General features: G+C 38.9%; 1 protein-coding gene across 2 annotated transcripts; it reads left to right on the top strand.

Annotated features, from left to right (window-relative positions):
• Positions 1-8,186: 8,186 nt before the first annotated feature.
• ca6 (carbonic anhydrase VI) lies at positions 8,187-24,173 on the top strand. Of its 2 annotated transcripts, none has more exons than XM_028454085.1 (10): positions 8,187-8,359; positions 10,958-11,137; positions 13,083-13,231; positions 14,953-15,048; positions 20,987-21,053; positions 21,143-21,300; positions 21,377-21,503; positions 22,266-22,349; positions 22,430-22,462; positions 23,212-24,173. In XM_028454085.1, exons 1-10 carry the CDS (start codon positions 8,233-8,235, stop codon positions 23,844-23,846), a joined length of 1,656 nt encoding a protein of 551 aa, XP_028309886.1. In that variant the 5' UTR covers positions 8,187-8,232; the 3' UTR covers positions 23,847-24,173. The 2 variants fall into 2 exon arrangements, with proteins under 2 accessions (XP_028309886.1, XP_028309885.1); XM_028454084.1 differs by having other exon boundaries at positions 8,188-8,359; positions 22,430-22,477.
• Positions 24,174-24,479: the final 306 nt, after the last annotated feature.

Here is a 24,479-nt window from a genome sequence, read left to right as displayed (position 1 = left end):
CAAATGCCGCAACCACCAGCATTTTTAAAGTCCAATTTTACAATGCCAAAATCCATCCACCGAAATATTCCTGATCTAGAAATAACGTTGTAACGGCAAATTAACTGGATGACCCAAAACTTAGCACTAAAACGACAGGATGAAAAGCTATTTTACCATTGACTCTCTCTGGGAGTGGAAATAAAAAGAGTAATCCTGATTTTTAAAACTCAAAATCGGGACAGTAATTTAACCAAAAAAGATGACGGTTTTTCATAAGAAACAATTTTCATACACTTTTATTTGTAATAAAAAAAGGTCTCATCCTTTTGGATGAAATGTATTATTGCAACGGCTGAACCAAATTTAAAGTGGTCATCAGTAAAAAAAAAAAAGAAAAAGAAAGAGTTTTAAGTTAACATAAAATTGTTTTTAATAATCAAAAAAACTTTTTTCTTTTTGGCATGTTGAAGGAATGAGCATGAGAGAAAGCGAACGAGTAATATTGTCAGTGCCATCGACCAATCAGTATCAATCAGAATCAGAATCAGAATCAGAATCAGAATCATCTTTATTGGCCAAGTGTATGTTGTACACACGAGGAATTTGACTCGGTCAACTGTGTTCTCTCCAATAGTGAAACATTCAATAATAAACAATCAACTAGAAAAGATGATAATAAGTATAAACATAAGTATAAATATAAACAGTAGTTAGACTAGAATGTGCAAATAACAAGATGATGATAATAATAATAATAATAATAATAATAATAATAATAATAATAATAGTATAAAAAAAATAAACAAATACAAAATAAAAATTAAAAAAAATAAGATAAAAGAAGGAAAAAAATAATAGAAAAGAAAGATAATAATAAAATATAATAATAATAAAAGGAAAATAGTGCAGTAGAGCATTGATAAGTAGTGCAGGAGAACATTTAAATTAAAGGTATGTACATGAACATTCTCAGTGTCAGATTGATCCAGGGTTGTTATGTTTGGTTCCAGGGTTTTTCCACAGAAACAGGACTGACACTCTTTGACTGTTTAGTGTTAATCAGAGTGACAGCCTGGGGGAAGAAACTGTTTTTATGGCGGGTTGTTTTGGCGTACAGTGATCTGTAGCGTCTGCCAGAGGGGAGGAGTTTAAACAGATTGTGTGCAGGGTGAGAGGGGTCTGCAGTGATGCTACCTGCCCATTTCCTGACCCTGGACAGGTATAAGTCTTGGATGGAGGGCAGATCAACACCAATGATCTTTTCTGCAGTCCTGACTATCCTTTGTAGTCTGTGTCTGTCTAGTTTGGTTGAAGATCCAAACCAGACAGTGATGGAGGTGCACAGAACAGATTGAATGATGGAGGTGTAGAACATGATCAGCAGCTCCTGGGGCAGGTTGAACTTCCTCAGCTGACGCAGGAAGTACATCCTCTGCTGTGCCTTTTTCCTGGTTGAGTCTATGTGGGAGGTCCACTTCAGGTCCTGTGAGATCAAGTTGCAAAAGCGTGGAAGACTTTTGAGCTTTTTAATTGGTTCATATTGCAAGTGCTGCTATGGCAACTATTGTGATTGTGATTGACATCTCACAGTCCACAGAGATCACAGTATTTAAGCGAAATGCAATGCTGCTTTCAGGGTCTTTTCTGTCAGCGGCAACAGATGTTAATTTATTAATAAACTGGACAAACGGGACTGAGTTTGTGAAAAACTGGGGAAATCAATGGTTTGGGGGAAATCGACTGGGACACAGGACGTAACTCTGAAAACCGGGACTGTCCCGGATAAATCGGGATGTCTGGTCACCCTAGATGTGACGAGAACACGATATGTGAATGTTGGTTAAATCTCCAAAATGACAACGCCCACATTCAGAGGGATATTACGTGTAACAAACCCATACTTTTACTTCAAAAAGTGATTTATTGCCCCTACGTAACTATTTAGTCCTGGCCCTGCCCACCCCTTGCGACGTGGCAGTGATGTGCACATCTTTTTGACGTGTCCAACCACATGTCCAGCTGTACACCTGACTTTTTGTAACCCCTTGCAGGTGTCCAACGCTGACCTTTTGACCCCTCGGCCAGGCGTGCGCACTGTTTTCATCGGCCAATTGTTCTGCCTTGTGACCTGTATGGCAAAGTTTTGACCGCTGATGTTTTAATCTCCATTGTCTAACGCTGTTGCAATCCATGACTCTCCTGTCAGGCCTTGTTTGATCAACCTTCTCATCTGTGAGAATGTCTCTATAGTCATTGGAAAAGGATAAGAAAAAATAAACACAACCTATATTTTCTGACTTTAGCAACTTTCAAATAGATGATTTTGAGATTTTACCACCTTCACAAATATGATATATCTGAAAACCTAACAACTAGGTTGTATTCAGCAGGCCTGTAGTAAGGGTGTAGAATGTATTTTTCATTTTTATTGTCAACAAATAACAAAGGTCTTTCCTGGTAAGAAGAATAGATACTTAGACCTATTGTATTACTTGAGAGTTTGTGGTGACTTCCCACATCACCTTTTTTCTCAACAAGTACCGTAATTTCCGGACTAAGCCGCTACTTTTTTCTCACGCTTTGAACTCTGCGGCTTAAACAATGACGTGGCTAAAATGATGATTTTTCCCAGTTTTATGAGCGTCATGTCGCCACAAAATTGAGCGCCGCCACATTAGACCAGGTGGAACAATGAAATTGTTAACATTAAATCGTTCTTGCTCGCACTGAATTATTCTGATCACTCGTTTTGTAATGTTCGTCACTGCCTCATCATAGCAACGACGTGGAGAAATGTTGTTAGAGAGAGATAGAGCGAGTGCAGGGATGAAGTAAAAGTCAGCCAGTTTGTAATTGAAGCATAAACAACATAAAGTTGTTAAATCACAGCGTTAGGAGATCTAGATTAGAAAATTGCTAAATTATAGGATTTAATACGGCCAATAAAACAGTGCGCTTTATAACCCGGAAATTATGGTAAACCTAAATTTTGCGGGTGAAAAAGGTTTTATAAAGGATATACTGAGTTATTAGAAATAAGTGATTGTCATCGTTGAAAGGATTGAAACTTCGTTTAAAAATTCAAACCTAAAAATTGACTAAAGTATACAATTCATGCTCCTCTGACAGCCTGGCACAAATGTGCCTGAAGTATGTTGCAGGACTTTTCCACAATGTATCCTTCTTTTTGAGGGTTATATGGTGAACTTGTAATGTACCATCATTAGTTCAGATGGACCACAATGTTTAATAGCAGGTATATATTTATAATTCTAATAGAACACAATTTTTAATTGTGATTTAGCGAAAATGGTTGAAAAACGCACTACTTTAGATGTGTGTCCATGAAACATTCCTTCCTGTGGTTGTGGAGATGCTTGGCTGTGAGGCGTTACCATGGCGCTGGTGTGTGGAGGTCACTCATCTTGGGCAGGTCAGTGAATAGATGAGCACTGACTGACTGGGGAAGACGCCCAGGGATAAAGAGGGATGAAGTGTATTAAGATGCCCTACATATTGTTACATCTGTTGTCCCTCATCAGCAGATGTCAATCATTTCAAACCTAAAGCTTCTACATTGTTGCCTCTTTGTTGACACAATGATTAAAACTCAAACATCGCTTGACTTTTTGAGGGTAGAAATCCATACCCTCAAAATTCCATGGAAATTCCCTTTTGTTTTAGTTTGGTTTGGAAGCTTTTGTTGCTTTTGATAGTTTTTAATGAAGGCAGCCAGAAACAAACCTGTTAAACTGGTTTTTGTTTCATAAAAATTCAAGTCAGGAGTTGAAATTTAATCTAATAATTAAATTTTTTTTTAAATTAGGTCATGTGTTTGCATAGTCAATTGGATACAAATTGGATGGCACAGTTGTTTGCTGATATCTGTTTACTGATCAGTTTTCTCTTTTATATCTTTGTTTGGGATCTTCATTAGCAGCCAAACCCTGGTAGACACACCCACTCACAGGATCAGGCATTACACCGAAACAGGAAGAATCATTGAAATCATTTCCTAATCCGAAACCTACCACTAATCCTGATACTGGCCTTAAACTTGACACGAGATTGTCTAGCTGCACTACATGTGTACTGAAAGGCCAACACCCAGCCTCCATTTCTGGAAAGCACCCTGGAAAGAGACAGTCAGGATTACCCAGAGGCTGCTGGACTCTATTTAACATTTTAAAACCTTTCAAATTCAGTTGGTTACACATATTTCTACAATCTGTCTATAATATGAGACAGTTTGGTCTTTAAAAGGTGGAATATTTAAATTTTCTGTGTCAATAGCTGAGGTAACATTCACAATAAACCATTCAGCATGGGAATGGGCCAGACCTGGATGCAAAACATGAGGCAGCTAATCACTCAACCCAATGACATCACTGGGAGGAGGAGACATGAGCAGGACTATCTGGGAAGCACAACATTTGTTAAAGTCTTTTAGAAATGTATTCATTTTACCTTACCACCATACTTAAAATGTTTTTGTTTTGTTCAATTTACCTCATCGTATCCATAGCAACACTCTCAGTATTTCACTTTTACTGTCCCTCCCATTCATAAAGAGGTTGGTCAGAGGTCCTTCTGTTTTAAGGCTGGAGACTGGAACCATCTGCCTCCATCACTGAAGTCTCACCACCTCATAGGCTCCTTTAGAACAGCTCTGTTAACATACTTGAAAACAGATTGTCAATGTTTTTAATGACAAATTGTTTCGTTTTTTCTCAACACAATAAATAAACAACAAGTATAGATGTGTTATATAGCCAAATATAGCAACATATACATGTATATATAAATGTTACATGTGTGCCTATGTGTATAAACCTATGCTTATGTATGTGTACATGTATATGTCTGCTGTATTTGGTTGTATGATGTATGTGTATCTATCTAGCTACAGTATCTATAAAGCAAGGAACCTCTGTCTGTGTGTCTGTGTGTGTGTGTGTGTCTGTTCCTCAAATATCTCTGTGAATCAGGATCGGACTGACCTGAGAGTTTCAACATGGCTGCTGCTTGGTTCAAGGGTGTGCAATGTCAGATTTGTTTGGACTGCAATGTTACTGTTCATGAATTATTAAATAAAATTGTCTTAAATGCAGCTTTGCGGAACAGCTCAATGTTGACAGGTAGTCATGATAACACTGGATGTGTATGTGCATGCATGTGTACATGTATATGTCTGCTGTATTTGGTTGTATGATGTATGTGTATCTATATAATGTATACACTTATGTGTAGATCTACAGTATGTGTATATATTTACCCTGAGATGTGGGGTGGTGCTTGAGGGTTGTGAGCAAAATTGTCTTTTTGTCAGTATTGGTTGTTTTGTGTTTTGTAATCTGCTGTACATGAAATGTTATATTTTCTTAGTCCCCCTTGTTAACAAAATGCTGCCTCTCGACTTTTCCACTAATACATTTCAAATTTCAAAAAGACAAGAGTTAATAAAACATGAAACAAGACCTATAGAATTAAAGGCAGGGTAGGAGATTTTCGAAAGCTAGCATCATTTTGAATGTAGATTTACCCGCCTCCCATCCCCCCTCTTTTTGCATTGGTCAAAGTTTTTAAAGGTTTACAGCTGCTACAGATGACGGGTTTTCTTCGTTGCTTTTTCAGAGCACATAAGATCTTAATTTCTGTCAGGACATCAAGAAAATTTCAACCAAAAACTTAAAAAGTGTATCTAGAGAAAATCACCTACCCTACCTTTAAACTAAGACAGAGAAAAATCAGAATACCCATCATACATTTGGACCTATGCTGTATTGTTAAGCCTTTAAAATGTCAATGGCATAGAGAATATTTGGTGCTTGGCAGAGGTTTGTTCTCTCTGAGTGTTCTTGTTTCTTGCTTTCTTGTTAGTTTAGTTGGATGTATTTACCTATTCAAGGTTCATAATGTCCAATAGCAGGATTTTATTGGTGATTTAATAAAGGCTAATGATTAATTTCCTGGAATATGGAGAGACACACAAGCCAAGAACACCTGACATCACATCTGTAGTATTAACAGTAAGTCTATAATATTAGAGTGAATTGTATTTTGTGCTACGTGTGACTTTCTTCATCAATCTGACTTGTGAGACCCTTTAGTTTCTGTCTCAAGGCGAAAAAAATCCAAGTAAAGTGCTACTGAGACACATGTTCTCGTCTTATAAACAATGTTTACACATACTTTAAAGCTGCTTTTAACAAACTTAAAGCATTGTTAAGGATGAGTACAGCATATACCAGTAAGCCAAGGACTGACAAATGACAGGCCTGCTACTATTATTTATACATTTACTATAAACTCCCAAAGACCTTAAAAGCTATGATCCTCCTGTAGACAAAGATGTACCTGGTGATTTATGTCAGACAGGTATCACTTCAGGAGGGTCTTAATAACCTCTGTGCACCAAACTCTTCACCGTTACCAGACTCGTAAAGGTCCCGTCTGTTGTTATCCAGCTGGGCTGGTTTTGGACTGTGTTTTTAATCAGGATTGAGGCACTAAACACTAAACATATGGTAGGAAGTGCAGAGACTGTGAACTGAGGAGTGAAAAGAAGAAAGGAAGCCTGGGTCAATGATTTAATCATGGTGACTCCTTTGATTAGTTTGTGATTTATTTACAGCTTTGCAAACATACAGTCGAAGACGTAAATATCCGTTCAACAATACCCAATATGTCTTTGGTATCAGACGGAAACAGAACCATTACTCCAGGAATACATTTATTACAGGAAATGTGGACGTCAATTCAATGAACACAATAAAATCAGGAAGTACATTTTAAAATGTTACACGGCATTTATCCCTGTAACATATTCATTTCCAAATATACAGATAAGAGTGATAAATGCACTTTTTGTTTTAATGAAGTTGAAACAATTTTACATTTGCTTTACCATTGCCCACATACGCTACTTTTCTGGAATGCGGTTTACAACAGAACCAAAAAATAAATAAAACCACGATAGAAATAATGCGAAAGATGTTATTTTTATCTTTGAAAACAAAAATAAATCAATAACTTTCATCATCGGTCTCATAATATTATTGGCAGAATTCAGTATTCATAAATCAAAATTTTCAAAATCCCTTCCAAATTTTCTTCTTTTCGTAAGTGAGTTCAGTTATTATATGAATACTTTAAAGTTTTTGAAAAAAAAAAAGGAGAAAGAACTGCTTCTGTATGAAGAATTGTTTCCTGTACCTCCAAGTCACATACTGTCTGTGATGCCTGTATTTGTTTAATTCTTACTAGTGATGTTTTCCCTGACTTTGATTCTTTGTTCCCTTTATGTTGTTTTACTGAGTTTTAAACTTGCAATTTGTCAATAGAAATTGATAAAAACAAAACAAAAAACAAACATAAATAAAATAAAAAAACGTGAGGAATCAGCGCTTAGTATCTTTTGAATATGACGTTATCTGTTCAATTTAATGTGATAATAAATAATATGTCTTTGATTCTTTTCCACTGAAAGGTAAGAACATATTTTCTCTCAGGAAACAGATTTTTACTTCATGGAAAATATGAATGTTGAGTTTTTTTCAACAGTTTAACACTAAAAATGACACAGTGAGTCATGTTTTCTCTGTCACTTTCACTTTCTCCTGCGGGCCAAATTGGATGCTCTAAAGGGCCAGATTTGGCCCCCAAGCCTTGAGTTTGACATTGAGCCATATGATATATCACGAGAAAGAATCTCAACACTGTTTTTGAATATAATGAAAAAGACACACACATTTCTGAAGTTTACATTAAACATGTCACCACTAGTTCCTAGTATTTGCTGTGTGTTATATTGTGTTCAATCCTGTTAAAACTTCAACTTTTTATGTTTTGTTTTATGATCAGCAAAAAGGGACTCTGACCTTAGAAGTAATGGCAGAAATTGTATTTTTACTTGCATTTTTATACAATCCAAACTGAGGATTAGAAAATCATCAAAAACCAAAGAATAGTTTTATCTCCATTGCAACGAATCAATGAGAACATTTGTTCGTGTCTGATGTGAAAGTGAAGCCAGAAAAAAAATGACAAATGATCCAATTTTAAATGTCACATATTTTGCCAGTTAAAAATCACCTGCAGGCTGTGCCATTTAAATAAAAAAAAAAAAAAAAAAAAAAAAAACGATTTCTCGCTCACCGATCAACTCTTTGTCCTCTAGGGCAACAGCTGCTCTGTCACTTTTGATGGCACATTTCCACACCTCCCTCTAGGCTCCAGCACACTGTTTAAATGCAGAGACAAACCCTGAGAAGTGTCGCTGCAGCCATGGACGCTTTCCCTGCGTGTCTGTGCGTCGCTGTGGTTTGCCTGGTCAGTGCTGGGGTTCCTCATGGGGACATACACTGGACATACTCAGGTGGGTCTAACACTTGGATCTTCACTCAGGGCACTTTGAGTTGTGTTTTTTTATGCTCTTAGAAAACAGAGAAGCGCGTAAAGGTGAGGGATTCGATGCGTCAAGTGTGCGCGAGGACGCGTTCAAATAATAATAGATTAAATCTCTGATGGAAAATCCACTTTTAGTGCAAAACATGAATAAATGTGAACTTTCATCTGTATATTCGACCTAATTTCATCCATGCAGTCGCAGTTTTATTTTGGAAACGTGTTCTGCATACATGTTTATAGGGGTGTCCGATCCGATATTGATATCGGATATCGGTCCAATATCAACCAGAAAACGAATATCAGATCTAAAATCTCCGATATATATTATATTATATTTATTGAATTGTAGAATACTGTAGATTTTATGTTGAAGGTTAAAAGGTATGTAACCAATTGGTTAATAATAAATAGGTCAGTTTTTCTCATCCCTACTGTTGCTGACTAATGTTCTCTGTATGAGTAACATCACTTGATCAAGCTTTTTCTAACATTCCACACAACAAAATAAGTAATAAAAGCATGTCAGTACCCAAGGCTGCAACATCGGTATCATATTGGAAGTGAAAAAGTTGTATCGGGACATCCCTACTTATTTATTTTGTATTATTATTTTTGTATTGTTTAGTTTTCCATACAGAAAAAGTACCATCTGTAATCCCTGGACTGAGTGTTCAAACGTCATCCTAAAAGAATATATTTCTATTTACATATTATTAAAACAAAAACAGCAGTATTTGATAAAAGACAATCATCAGCTATTAAAACATACAAGTTCATAAAATAAACTCACGAGTATTTCACTCTTATATTTTTTATTTTGAAATGAATAATACACACAACCCTGCATATAGTGGTCTGAGAGCACGTTTTCACACCTCTAGGATGCGTCCATTGCGTTATTTGGGCCGGTGTGAACATGCAACCTTAAAGTGTTACTGTCACATTCAGATATCCAGATGAGCAGGTCCTGTGCATGCAGACAGAGACTTTAAATCATCTGCAAATAGCTAATAATACCCCTACAGTTTGCAGAGCCCTGCACACACAGGCTTTAGAGCACTGGTTTCCAACTTCTTTTTTTTTTTTTTTGGACCGTGACCATTTTGGTATAACTAATTTCTGGCGACCCCAAAAACTTTATTTTCCCCTACAATTAGTTTTTCATCTTGTTTGTTTTGATGTGTATCAAATACAGAGTAGCCAGGATTAGTGCACAACATGACAAGATGTTTTCATACTGTATTTTATATATCTATTTATTAATTTGTGTTATTTTTCATTTTTCTCTTTATCTTCCTTAAGCTCCATTTCATTAGTATAGTATAGAACAGTGGGTCGCAGACTTTTACTGGGTGGGTCGTGCATGGACAGCTGGTCAAAAATAATAAAAAGTATCTATTTGTACGATTGCCATACGGACAACCCCTGGTGTTATTGATACGTTTACCAAAGTACATGTACGTAACGTCTTAGGGTTAGGATATAACCCAATATCGCAACAATTTTTAGGGTTAGGGTTAGATTTACGGTTAGGTTTGGTCTTCGTCACATGACCAAAACTGGCCAATGAGGGGTGCTACGTACGAATAGAATGTCGGTATATTAATACGGCAACCGTACGGATAGCCACTGCCAATAAATAAATACCTAATGTCTCTCTTGTTGGACTTGTCTTTTATTTTGAAAGAACCTTTTCTTTTGACAGGCATGCTGTGCAATGCATGTTGCACAGGAAAATATATAGATTTATGTTTCAAAAGAGATTATATATGTGTGTTTTCTATACCCTAAATTTGGTTTGTTGAATTCTGAAATAACTTGTGTTGCGATTTAATGACTGTGGCAAAATGTGGGTCCCAGCCCCAGGGTGATTTCAAAAATTTAAAACATATTTTTCCATTTTTTTTTTTTTTTATCAATTACTGAACATTTCAGGCGACCCCACATGGGGCCATGACCCCAAGGTTGAAAACCACTCCTTTAGAACGCTGGTTCTCAACTGGTCTCACCCTGGGACCCATATTTTGTCAAGATCATTAAATTGTGACCCACTTTCTTAAAAATCAACCAACCAAATTTTGTTTTGTTTTTTAATTCATTCATTTTTCTTTCTCTCTTTCTTAAATTTTTTTTTTAAGAATAAAAATTTAAGAAATGAAGAAAGAAAGAAAAATGAATAAATTGTAAAAGATTGCACTACATGTGGTGTTGACCTCTGGCAGCATATGCAGACAAGGTAGACAAAAAAAGTTTAGTTTTTTTAAAAAGCTGTTTAACACACATGTATCGTCTTTTTAAAAAAACATAAATCTATATAGTTTCCTGTGCAACATGCATTTTACAGCACGCCTGTCAAAATAAGTTTCTTTCAAAAGAAAAGACAAGTCCAACATGCGACCCACATTAAGTATTTATTTTTTATCACCTGTCCGTGACTCACCCACTACAGGTCCGTGACCCACTTTTGGGTCCCGACCCACCAGTTCAGAATCCCTGCTTTAGAGCATGGCTTCTTTGCGCCCCGATGGATATCTGATGATTTTTTTTTTTCCCTTTACACATGCAGAGGGAGCTTTGGATCAAATGCACTGGGCAACAAAATACCCTGACTGTGGTGGGAGGAAACAGTCTCCCATCGACATCCAGAGACGCAACGTGAAGCACAACCCGGACATGTTACAGCTGGAGCTCACCGGCTTTGATGCACAGAGAGGAACATACCTCATGTCCAACAACGGACACACAGGTGATGTACAGTGAGAAGGTAAAAAAAGTGCAGTGAGAACTCCTAATATCTGTTATCTCCTGCAATTAATTTCTGTCCTTTATTGTAAGTCAAGCACTCTTTATTTTATCAACTTCAATCCCACTGTACTGTCAAAGAGCACATATTGACCTTTCTGAGACCTCATCAGGGGTGAACTGGGACCAAAACTCAGACCAGTCATGATCAGTGATGCTCAACATGTGGCTCTTTATGCTAATTTTAATTATTATTCCCCCAGACCCAGAATCTTAAAAGGGGGAAACTTTAACCACTTTTTTTTTGGCCATTTCACAACTTCCTTTGTCCCATTTTAGCCCCTTTTCAAAACTTTTTGCAGACTTCAGCTACCGTTTGCCAATAAATATCTTTTTTACCTATTTTTTGTCCATTTTTGCAAGTTCTTTTTAACACTTTCATCAAAGTTTTGTCCTTTCTTAAATTAAATAAGCTAACTTTTACCCAATGAATACCACTTGTTTCCTTTTTTCCTCACATTTTGCCTCTTTTTGTTACACATTTTTGTCCTTTTTTCACTATTGTTTGCCACATCTTGCCCATCTAAGACACCCTTTGCCATTACATACCACCTGCTTCCTCTTTATTTGCCCATTTTTTGGCCACTCTTGCAACCAGTTAACATATGTGCCTCCACTCGCTGGTCAAAAATCCCCCAAAACACGTAGCGGACCTGTGTCACAGTCTGAGTTTACTTCTGCACTGAAGTTATAACCCTAACCCCTTATGGACCATCGGGACAATGCCTGGTATGTCAGTCCACCCCTGGACCTCTCTTGTGCGGGTGTGGCTAAATTAACACATGGACTGTCTTTGTGAAATGTTTTACAAAAAAAAAAAGTTTAGTGTTTAGATGTTTCCTTCATCAAACTGTTGTAATGGTCATGAATCAACAAAAGATTGTCATTGCATTTTAAAGTTATGTTTCGTATCAACAATAGACCTGATATCCACTACAAAGGACGGATGATAAATACAAGAATAAAAATATTTCTGAGAAAATTTTTGTTGCAACATTTTTTTTTCACCTAAAGAAACTCAGTATGTAAAAATAATATGAATATCGAAACCTTTTTTTATTCTGGGTCTAGTTATTTACTCACATAAATAGTGGTTCTTTTTCTTGTATTTGAATTTTTGTATTCTCTTTTCTCACTTTAGTTTTAGAGGTTTTTAGGAATAACATATTTAATTGTAAAAGCAGGCTGTAATGAATGTACCCACCACATTTCGGACCCTACTTTCTAATAACTTATGACATACAGCAGTTTTCCTCAATCTTTATTCCCACATAGACCACACTATAGTCCTTTTTGTCATATTGCGAGTACCAGTACGGGGCATGCTAAAATAAACAGCAACATTTAGCAACAAACCACCTTTAAAACACATATGTGATTTTTTTTTTTAATTTTTTTTTTTTTAATGTTACTTTTGACCAGATTTACCGCAATATTTGGGAAATTTGTGAGTTTTGTTCTCGTAAAAATGTCAGTGTTAAAACTAAATGTTACATTCAAATCTAAATCTAAATGTTAACATTTTGATTCACTATTTAGATTTAACCTTTAAGATTTACTGACAACATTTTGATTCAATATTCAACAAAGATACAAAAATTCAACAAAAATATCCTAACATTTCACAAATATTGCTGTAAGTCTGGTCAAAAGTAACATTAAAACAATTAATATATGTTTTTTAAATGTGGTTTGTTGCAAAAAGTTTAATTTCGCCTTTTACAATCGGCGCCCTATAAACCAGTACCTCTTATGTTCTGCATTGTTTATTTGTGTCAGCAGGCTCGTTTTTGATCACCCTGATTGTGTAAAAATCATAACGTAAAGTACAGCAGTCACTATGTGAAGTAAACTTAACTTTTTTTTATTTTTTTTTTTATGTCCAACAGTCCAAATAGATTTACCTCCCACCATGCAGATCACCAAAGGCCTCCCGGGAACGTACACGGCTGTGCAGATGCACCTGCACTGGGGTGGCTGGGACCTGGAGGCCAGCGGAGCAGAGCACACCTTAGACGGCATCCGCTACATGGCAGAGGTGGGCTCCAGACCTTCACATAGTTTTAACAGAGACTCACACACTCCACACTGAGGTTATTATTAGAGATGCAACGATTAATCGTAAGGCAGTTAAAAATCGATTCATAGGTATCACGGTTGATATCGATTTTCTGAAAATTGAATCGCACAAGTATAGGCGGCGGGCGGAGTCTGCTACTACTTTCTTTCTGGCTACTTTCTACTCTTAAATATGTTAATAAATGATTCATTACCCCTTAAGCACCGAAATAATATCTGTAATATTACTTGAATATCTGTAAAAGTCACGTTTTTCTATTAGCTCTGTCTGCTAGCATAGCTTCTCTTCTTCACTGCAAGATATCTGCATGCCAACCAACCACTGTGTTACCAGCGCCCTCTGCTGGTCCAAACAAATATGACGTAAATCAGTGCAATTACGGTTTTTTTTTTTTTTTTTTTTAAAGTCCAATTGTTAAGGCACAAAATACATTTTCAGTTGCACTTTTAAAAAGAAAAATAACTATTATGCAGTTTTGCATTGTTTATTATTGAACCAGAATTTAAATTAATAGGCTTCATTTTCATTTGTATTATTCCTTTATTTATTTCATTCAAGATTTATTTTTAGTTAAATTGCATTGTTTTGAATAGTTTATCAAGGAATTCTTTTGACAATGAAAAATAAAAGGAAAATAGTATCATATTTTCTAGTTTTTTTTTCCCAAAAAAAATTTGTCTACAGTCCCATTTTGTAAAATAAATCGTAAGAGAATCGTATCGTGAACCCAGTATCGTGAATCGAATCGTATCGGGAGTTGAGTGAATCGTTACATCCCTAGTTATTATTATTATTATTATTAATAATATTATTATGATCACAGAGCAGCAAAACCAGAGAAACACACTGTGTGGTTTCATTGTGACCTCATTTCTGGAGTCAGTCATTGCTAATCTATTACAGAGAACTTTTCTTCTTAAAGTAGCAAATAAACAGAGCTACTTGAGTAGGATATATCAGTACTCTTTACAGAAGTACTGTTACTTGATTGAAATTGCACTCAAGCACAAGTAAGTCATACATAAAATACTCAAGTACAAGTAAATAAAAAGAAGTTGCCATGGTTCCCTTGCATACAGTAAACACCTCATGTATAAACTTAAAAAAGGAAGAGTTTAAATCTTGCACAAGGGATCTGTTTTAAATAAAAGGTTTGTCAAAATGTATAATTCTTTTTTTTTTTAAAAAATAAAGTAAATTCAATTTAAAATTAAAAAAATCTCAGGCTTTAAGTATAGCTACATTTATGAACTCTAAATCTGAGAAAATAACCAGCATTCAATGGCATTTTGGCATGATTCTTTACATTTAATGTGGTTGCTCAGCTATGATGTGATGCATTTAATTGTTGTCTGGTCATGTGTTTCTTTTTTATAGTTTCACAATGTCCTTTGATCATTTTAGAACAAAAAATAATCATTTACGGTTGGGTGTAGAAATGTAACGAATGACTTTACGTCTTTTAAAATGTACCAGTACCTAAATGCAAGTAAAATGACTGATTTAGAAATGTACTCAAAAGTACAAGTACCCATAAAAGACACTCCATTACAGTAATGTGAGTGCTTGGAATCAGTTACGTTCACCTCTGCAAATGAACTTCTCAAGCCTTTAATTCCCAGATGAGAACACGGTTGTGTTATTTTGGTCATAACAACCTGTTCCTCACACTCCTCCAGCTCCATGTCGTCCATTACAACTCAGACAAGTACAAGAGTTTCAATGAAGCCAAAGACAAGCATGACGGGCTCGCAGTGCTCGCCTTCTTCTATGATGTACGTAAGAACACACACACACACACACTTACACACACTCCTCTGTATCCTGCTTTCTTATCTGCACTGAATATAAACAGTATTGAAGCCATCAGCCTCAGGAAGTGTGTTTCAAGTGAAAAATGATGATTTTCCATTATGGTTCAGGGCCCTTTGATGTGTGACACTTTGTTTAGGCCATCCTGTTGCGTTAAAAGCTCTGCTGAGTCTTCAGCTGAATGGGTGCTTGTTTCCAAAGACCTGCTTTGGATCTCAGTCACTCTTGGCCAGGAGTCACTTCCTTCCCCTCGGTGAGGTCAACGCTGCAGCACGCAGTCGGTCATGGGACAGATTGAGTCACGTGGAAAGAAACTTAGCTGAAGACGAGTGAAAGTTAAAAAATGTAACATTCTGTTGGATTAATTTCTACCCAATATTTGCTTGCTTTGTTTACACGGAAGTGTGCCATCCTTTCTCTGTGTGAACAAAGCTGCCAAACCTGCATTATTGTGTAATAGAGAAGTGACTGAAACCAGACTCAAACCACACATGACTAGACACTCCCACTGTATTATGGGATTGCCAGCACAAAACATCAACTCACTGCGTTAAAGGGTGCATGCGTCTGTCTCAGATGACACAAGGTAGAAGAGTCAGAAGTTTTTACTGCCATGCATGTTAGCGTGTACAGGGAATTTGATTTGGTGTTTTGGTTGCATAAATACAACAAGATGATGTTGAACAAGATGAAGATGGCGCCGCGGATGGTCGCCTCGGTACTGCGCTCTCTCGTAGTTGTTGTGTTTTTCTTTATTTTTGTAGTTTATTGCTCCCCTTCTCTGGTCTCTTTCACCAGAGAAGAACTATTACAAGTTGGACAGTCCTCTGCTGATCTTTTTTCACCGGTTCTCATTGAACCAGAAAGTTATGCGGAGATTCTCACCGGAGGAGCAGCAGCTCTCTATGGAATTTGCAGGAGAGGCCGCAGACGCAGACGGGGTAAACGAGCAGGCGCGCTTGTTAAACTGAGGCAGCGGGGATTACGCACTGCGCTTCCATCCATTCACCTGGCGAATGTCCGCTCACTGGCAAATAAAATGGATGAACTGCTGCTTCTAAACACCAGAAACTCGGACTTTTGCAGATCCGCCGCCCTGTGTTTTACTGAAACCTGGCTCAGTGAACTCATCCCGGACAGCTCTTTACATCTACCGGACTTTCAGCTCCTCAGAGCGGACCGCGTAAAAGAGCTCTGTGGGAAGACGAGGGGAGGCGGAATATGCTTTTACATTAACCAAGGTTGGTGTACAGATGTCACAGTGTTGAAACAGACGTGTAGCCCTAATCTGGAGAGTTTTTTCATAAACTGCAAACCGTTCTATTCTCCGCGGGAGTTCTCCTCGTTTGTTATGGTCGGTGTTTACATCCCACCTCAGGCTTGCGTAACAGAGGCGTTACAGCACCTGGCCGACCAGATAGCAGATGTGGAGAAAAAACATCCCGACTCTTTGCTAATCATTCTCGGGGATTTTAACAGAGCAAATCTAACCCACGAACTCCCAAAATACAGACAACATATAAAGTGCCCCGCCAGGGGTGCTAACACACTGGACCACTGCTACACTGCAATAAAGGATTCATATCACTCTGTTCCCCGTGCAGCTTTGGGGCTCTCTGATCACTGTCTGATTCACCTCATCCCGACCTACAGGCAGAAGTTTAAATCTGCTAAACCTGTAGTAAGGACTGTAAAGAGGTGGACAGACGAGTCAAAGCAGGAGTTACAGGACTGCTTTGACTGCACTGATTGGAGTGTTTTTGAAGCTGCATCAGACAACCTGGATGAACTGACTGATACTGTGACATCTTACATGAGCTTCTGTGAGGACATGTCTGTGCAGACCAAGACTTTCTGCACATACAACAACAACAAACCCTGGTTCAGACCTCAACTCAGGATGCTACGTCAGGCTAAGGAGGAAGCCTACAGGAGTGGGGACAGGGACCTGTTCAGGCAGGCCAAGTACACACTATCCAGGGAGATCAAAGTAGCCAAGAGGTGCTACACTGAGAAGCTAAAACAAAGCTTCTCAAACAAAGATCCTTCTGCAGTGTGGAAAAGCCTGCATGAAGTTACCAACTACAGGAAACCCTCCCCCCACCCTACTGGTAACAAAAGACTAGCTAGAGACCTGAACAGCTTCTACTGCAGGTTTTCACACCCACCCCCCAGCTCATTAGCATCAGCCCATCACCTGGACTCTGCCCTTCCTACTCCCCCCCCCACCTCACCCTCTGTCCCCCCACCTGCCCTGAAGATCAATGAAAGAGATGTGTGCCAGCTTTTCAAAAAACAAAAGATCAAAAAGGCTCCAGGACCAGACAGAGTGTCTCCTTCCTGCCTGAAAGCCTGTGCTGAGCAGCTGGCTCCCATCTTCACACGGATCTTCCACACATCACTGGAGCTGTGTGAAGTACCTTCCTGCTTCAAAAGTTCCAGCATCATCCCAGTCCCCAAGAAACCTGCCATCACAGGACTCAATGACTATCGACCCATTGCTCTGACGTCTGTAGTCATGAAGTCCTTTGAGAGGCTGGTTCTGAGCCACCTGAAGAAGATCACAGGACCCCTGCTGGACCCCCTGCAGTTTGCCTATCGGGCAAACAGGTCTGTCGAGGATGCAGTCAACATTGGACTGAACTACATCCTGCACCACCTCGACTCCCCAGGGACCTACGCTAGGATCCTGTTTGTGGATTTCAGCTCTGCATTCAACACCATCATCCCGGACATCCTTCACCGAAACTCACCCAGCTCACAGTGCCGGCCTCCACCTGTCAGTGGATCACCAACTTCCTGACTGACAGGAAGCAGCAAGTAAGGCTGGGAAGCATCACATCTGGCACCCGGTCACTCAGCACTGGCGCCCCTCAGGGGTGTGTTCTCTCCCCACTGCTATTCTCCCTCTACACCAATGACTGCACCTCAGGGGACCCCTCTGTGAAACTCCTGAAGTTTGCAGATGACACCACCGTCATCGGTCTCATCCGGGACGGGGACGAGTCTGCCTTCAGACGGGAGGTGGAACAGCTGGCTCTTTGGTGCAGTCAGAACCATCTGGAACTGAACCCGTTCAAGACCGTGGAGATGACAGTGGACTTCAGAAGAAATCCCCCCCCACTCCCCCCCCTTACCATTTTAAATAGGGAATTGGCTACCGTGGACTCCTTCAGGTTCTTGGGATCCACAATCTCACAGGACCTGAAGTGGACCTCCCACATAGACTCAACCAGGAAAAAGGCACAGCAGAGGATGTACTTCCTGCGTCAGCTGAGGAAGTTCAACCTGCCCCAGGAGCTGCTGATAATGTTCTACACCTTCATCATTCAGTCTGTTCTGTGCACCTCCATCACTGTCTGGTTTGGATCTTCAACCAAACTAGACAGACACAGACTACAAAGGATAGTCAGGACTGCAGAAAAGATCATTGGTGTCGATCTGCCCTCCATCCAAGACTTATACCTGTCCAGGGTCAGGAAACGGGCAGGTAACATCACTGCAGACCCCTCTCACCCTGCACACAATCTGTTTAAACTCCTCCCCTCAGGCAGACGCTACAGATCACTGTACGCCAAAACAACCCGCCATAAAAACAGTTTCTTCCCCCAGGCTGTCACTCTGATTAACACTAAACAGTCAAAGAGTGTCAGTCCTGTTTCTGTGGAAAAACCCTGGAACCAAACATAACAACCCTGGATCAATCTGACACTGAGAATGTTCATGTACATACCTTTAATTTAAATGTTCTCCTGCACTACTTATCAATGCTCTACTGCACTATTTTCCTTTTATTATTATTATATTTTATTATTATCTTTCTTTTCTATTATTTTCCTTCTTTTTATCTTATTTTTTTTAATTTTTATTTTGTATTTATTTATTTTTTTTATACTATTATTATTATTATTATTATTATCATCTTGTTATTTTATCGAGTTTGCACATTCTAGTCTAACTACTGTTTATATTTATACTTATGTTTATACTTATTATCATCTTTTCTAGTTGATTGTTTATTATTGAATGTTTTCACTATTGGAGAGAGCACAGTTGACCGAGTCAAATTCCTCGTGTGTACAACATACACTTGGCGAATAAAGATGATTCTGATTCTGATTCTGAAATATCAAAATATTGGGCAGAGGTCGACTGGCAATCTGGCATATCGGTATCATTTGAGGGGCCGTGGACCTGAGGTGGGCCGGGCCGGTCCGCTACTTTTTTTTTTTTTTTTGATGAGCTAGTGGAGGCAGACACGGTATCAGGTGGCCAAATATGGTCCAAAAGTGGAAAATATGTGGCAAGAAAAAAGTGGAAAGGGACAAAAATGGGCCAAAGGGTACTTTAAATGGGCAAATTGTGGCAAACAGTTGTGAAAAAGGGCAAAAATGTAGAACAAATAGAGAGAAAATGTAGGGAAAAAAGGAATCAAGTGGTATTTATTGGGCAAAAGTTAGCTTATTTGGATGAAAAGTGGCCCAAAAAATAAAGAAAGGACAAAAATTGAATGAAAGTGTCAAAAAGAACTTACAAAAATGGACAAAAAATATGAAAAAAGGGATATTTATTGGCAAAAGGTAGCTAAAGTTTAATAAAAAATGTCAAAAGGGGTTAAAAAGTTTCCCTATTTTAAGGTTTTCTTGGGGAATAATGATTAAAATTAAGACAAAAAGCCACATATTGAGCATTACTGACTTAATGATGGCTTCTACGTGGTGTCACTAATAATGTAGTGGGCTGGTCTGAACACAAAATGCTAGGACTGAATTTTTGTCCTCCTCCACCCCTGATCACAGGTACAAGTGGTTGAAATGAGTTTCCTCCGTAGGGCGGTTGAGCTCTCCCATAGCGATAGGGTGAGAACATCACTCATCCAGGAGGGGCTCAGAGTAACGCCAGATGAGGTGGCTCGGGCATCTAATTAGGATTCCCCCCCGGACGTCCAGGGCACGTCCCTCTGAAAGGAGACCTAGAGGAAGACCCAGGACATGCTGGGGAGACTTTGTCTCTCAGCTAGCCTGGAAACTCCTCAGGATTCCCAAGGAAGAGCTGGATGAAGTGGCCAGGGAGAAGTCTGGGCTTCTCTGCTAAAGATTCTGCCCCGCGACCCGACTCGGATAGGCAGTAGAAAATAGTTGGAGGGATGAATTTCCAGTGATGTGGAGGTGGGAGTTCAGGGTGTGGCTGTGTGGGACTTGTGCCTGTTGCAGAGGGAAAGAAGCTGGTTTTGTGGCGTAAAATTTTGGTTCCAATGGCTCAATCAGTGCGTGCCCAGGGTAGGAGAGATCAGCTGCTCAGTCCTAGTGGAGTCCAGGTCCTGGAAGACATGGTAGATTGCACCGTATCACCTTCTCTGTAGAGTGGATGACACGCTGCAGTCTGCCTTTGTCCTGTGCAGTGACAGCAGCGTGTCAGACACTGATGGATGTGGTGAGGATGCTCTCAATGATGGAAGTGTAGGAGGTTGAACTTCTCCAGGTGTCTCAGGAAAAACATTCACTTGAGGTCTTGGAAAACATTATTATTGAAAATACATGACATTCTCCTACTTGAGCAGATGCATTTATCACTGATTGACAGCTTGTATAATTATACAGATCTACAGATTCTTTTGAATACCAAAGGACCAAAAAAAAAAAAAAAATACTGGTCTTTTTTATGATATTATTAATAATAAGTTACATGGGGATGATGAGGTAATTTTCAATGTATCCATCTTCAGTATTTAGTCTGACTGTGGCTTATTTACAACAATGTTTTTTGTAAATAAATCAGCATTTTCTCTAAAAAACAAACATTCTATAGCTTGAACATTCTTTATATATATTACATATATACTTCTCACACTCTTGTCTTGTTTAAGTTAAATGTGTGTGCTTAAGTTGTTTTTTATTTTAGGACGGTCACTTTGAAAACACGTACTACAGTGATTTTATCTCCAACTTGGAGAAAATCAAATACGCTGGTGAGTTACCAGCTGTCCTCCATTCATTAGAGCATTAAAAAAAAAAAGACTTGTCTCCGTGATTTGAACAAACAATGTCACCCTGACAGGTCAGTCCATGACAGTATCAGACGTCAACGTGCGCTCGATGCTCCCAGAGAACCTCAACCACTTCTATAGATACGAGGGCTCTCTCACTACTCCGCCTTGTTATGAAAGCATCCTCTGGACTGTGTTTGACACGCCCATTACACTCTCACACAACCAGGTAGGTTTAGCTATTTACAGCTCAAAGACACACACACATTGAGTTAGAATGAAAAGAAGCCTGTTTCTCTCTGCAGATCAGGAAACTGGAGAGCACTCTGATGGATATCGACAACCACACTCTGTGGGATGACTACCGCATTGCCCAGCCTCTGAACGACCGTGTGGTGGAGTCCTCGTTTCTCCCTCGCCTTGGGAAAGGAAGTGCGTTAGTTGTGATGGTAACAGTGGTGGACTGGCCATCTGGCATACTAGAAATTGTCCCGGTGGGCCGAGCAAGCAGAGGCAGACATGGTAACAGGTCGCCAAAAATGGTCCAAAAGTGGCAAAAACATAGCAAGAAAAGAGTGTAAAGTGACTGGAATGTCCAAAAACAGTCTCAAGTGGCCAAATAAAGAGGAACGAGGTAATATGTAATGGTATAGGGTAGCTTAAATGAGCAAAATGTGGCAATCAGTAGTGAGAAAGGGCAAAAATGTGGAACAAAAACGGGCAAAAGGTAGGGGGAAAAAAGTAAAACAGTGGTCTTTATTGGGCAAAAGTTAGCTTATTTGAAAAGTGGCCAAAAAAAAATTAAAGAAAGGACAAAAATGTGACTAAAGTGTCAAAAAGAACTTATTGGCAAAAGGTAGCTTAAGTCTGAAAAAAGTGTCCAAACTTTTTGAAAAGGGGCAAACATGGGTCAAATGGAAGTTGCAAAATGGCCAAAGAAAATAGGTATAAAGGCTGTTAAAAGTCTCCTCCTTTAAGGTTTTCTGGAAGAATAATAATTAAAATTAAAAAGCTACATGTTGAGTATAACTGACTTAATAACACGGTGTCACTGATAATGTAGTGGGCTGATCTTTACAGAAAATGCCAGGGTCCCAGTTTTGGTCCCAGTCCACCACTGGATGGAAACGTTATTACTCATGCTGTCTTTTTCTCACTACTAACGTAGCCTGAACGACTTTTTCATCTCCTCAGTATTTTGCCGACAGGACGAGATAGAGTCCAAACTGCTGAAAATTGAAGGTTTGATTACATCGCTTGGAAAAAGCATTCACACAGGTAAGAAAAAGAGGAAAAAATGGTTTGAAAGTGACATTTTCATGGTTTAAATGTACTTTTCTGTTTTGGATTCTTTTAAGGTGGACTTCGTAACACAGGACCAACCAGACACGGTGGGAGCGGTGGAGGTTTGAAACAATTACATTTTTAAATTACAATTTTGTCTACAATTATCCATTTTCAATTACAACTCATTTACGATGTATGTTGACCAGCGTTTTTTTTTTTTTTTTTTTTTTTTAAATACAAATAATCACAATTATTGAGCCTTTAATAAATAAGCCCGTAAAACGTGTTAGCTTTCTGTTAGCATCTCTTATGATAACAGGTCATTTTGACCCTTGTGTTAAATCAGCTGTAAAATACACTAAAAAATATTATTTAACATTTAATTTGTTACTCATCTTTTGGTTGCCTTATTAGGCTTTCTAATAAATGAAAATATTGGTATTAATATTTTTGGTGTGGGTGTCTGAGCCTTTTTTCTGTCAGTATACACCTAGATTTAATGTATTTTTTAAATGGTAAAATAATCCTGCTGATAACCAATGGGTGAACTTGATATAAAACATATTTTAATGATGTTTACTACATAGGCCTATGTGTAAACCATAGAACTATAACATGGTTCCCCCAGATTTGCATTTAATTACATTGTAAATGACAGTTTTTATAGAATTTCCATGACAATTACAAAGTTAATTATCTGACCTCAATTACGATTACAACAGCAACACATTTTTTTCAATTATAATTACATCATAATTGTAATTAATTACGCGATTACAATTATAAATGACCCTGTGAAGGCTGTAAAATGGCGTTTTCTCCCTCTTCATTGTGACTGTTCTCTCTTCCTCAGAAACACACTCTTTGTTCCCTCTGGTGCTCGACTTCCCTGAGAAAAACGCTGACAGTTACGCTGTAGCCCGTCTCAGCCATCCAATGGAACTGAACGCCTTCACCGTGTGCATGCACGTCCTGCTTAAGAGCGAAGGGATCCACACCGTCATCTCCTACTCCAGCAACGGCATCGACAATGAGCTGATGATCTCCATCAACGAGGACAGGGATGCTAAAGAAGTCGGCCTCTGGATCGGCAACGAGTACGTCAACCTGCCGCATCAGTTCAAGCATTACGATTGGGCCAACTACTGTGTCACCTGGTCGTCCCACACCGGCGGAGCTGAACTGTGGATCAACAGCATGGTGGGAGAGCAGCAGTACCTGAAGAGTGGCTACACCATCAGCCCAGGTGGGGTGTTCATCCTCGGCAAAGACCAGGATGGAATACTGGGAATCAACAACGCGGACGCCTTTGTGGGTAAGATGACCGACGTGAACGTGTGGGACTTTGTGCTGAGCAGAGGAGACATCAGGGACCAGATGTCGTGCGACAGCAACAGCACCACGGTGGGAAACGTGTTCAGCTGGGGCTCCACCAAACTGAGCCTGTATGGAGGAGTGCAGCTGGACAGTCAGTACAGATGTTCCTGAACAACCTGCCAAGAAGCTTTCAAACCTGCTGCAAACCAAAGCGTCACTGCTAGCTGGAGCCAACGGTGAGATTCTGACAACAAAAAGTCATTTTTTTTATAGTGCGCAATGTATATTCATTGGTTGTTTGTGATTGTGTGGAGTTCACAATTTTGTATCAACTTTTAAAGAAATAAAACACGTCTCTGTGCTGCTTCATGGAGACCTTCAGGTCTTCAGACTTATTACTCTACAGAGAAACCAGCCGATTAAAAAAATATATTCAAAGGCACTCAAAAATGTGAAAAAACCAACTTGTAGTCAAAAATAAAGCATATGGTCAAATAATGTCCATTCCTTCTTTACATCCCAAAACTTGTGTTAGCTTTCTGTTAGCATCTCTTATGATAACAGGGCAGTTTGACCATCATCTATTTTGTTTCTAATCTCTTGGTTACCTTGTTAGGCTTTGTCACGGCAAATTTACGGTTGACCTCATTTGGAGACATGATTTATTGCTCTGGTTGAGTGATGGAGTCCAGGCGAGGCATTGATGATTTTATAAAAAAGGTTTATTATAAAACCAAGTAAAAAAGAGTACAAAGATGGACAAAATTAGTGACCGCCCGGGCGGCCGTCCGATGATCGAGTGCA

This window comes from Gouania willdenowi, chromosome 7 (genome assembly GCF_900634775.1).
Source record: "Gouania willdenowi chromosome 7, fGouWil2.1, whole genome shotgun sequence".
Taxonomy (NCBI): Eukaryota; Metazoa; Chordata; class Actinopteri; order Blenniiformes; family Gobiesocidae; genus Gouania; species Gouania willdenowi.
Note: the sequence above shows the minus strand (reverse complement) of the source record. Positions and strands in the feature narration are given on the sequence as shown.

Bases quoted from the DNA above. Each gene is read 5' to 3' on its own strand.
- ca6 (XM_028454084.1), top strand. From the start codon at position 8,233: ATGCAGAGACAAACCCTGAGAAGTGTCGCTGCAGCCATGGACGCTTTC. The intron at 13,232-14,952 runs GTGGGCTCCAGA...ACACTCCTCCAG, and splicing joins GCATCCGCTACATGGCAGAG to CTCCATGTCGTCCATTACAA. The intron at 22,350-22,429 runs GTAAGAAAAAGA...GATTCTTTTAAG, and splicing joins TGGAAAAAGCATTCACACAG to GTGGACTTCGTAACACAGGA.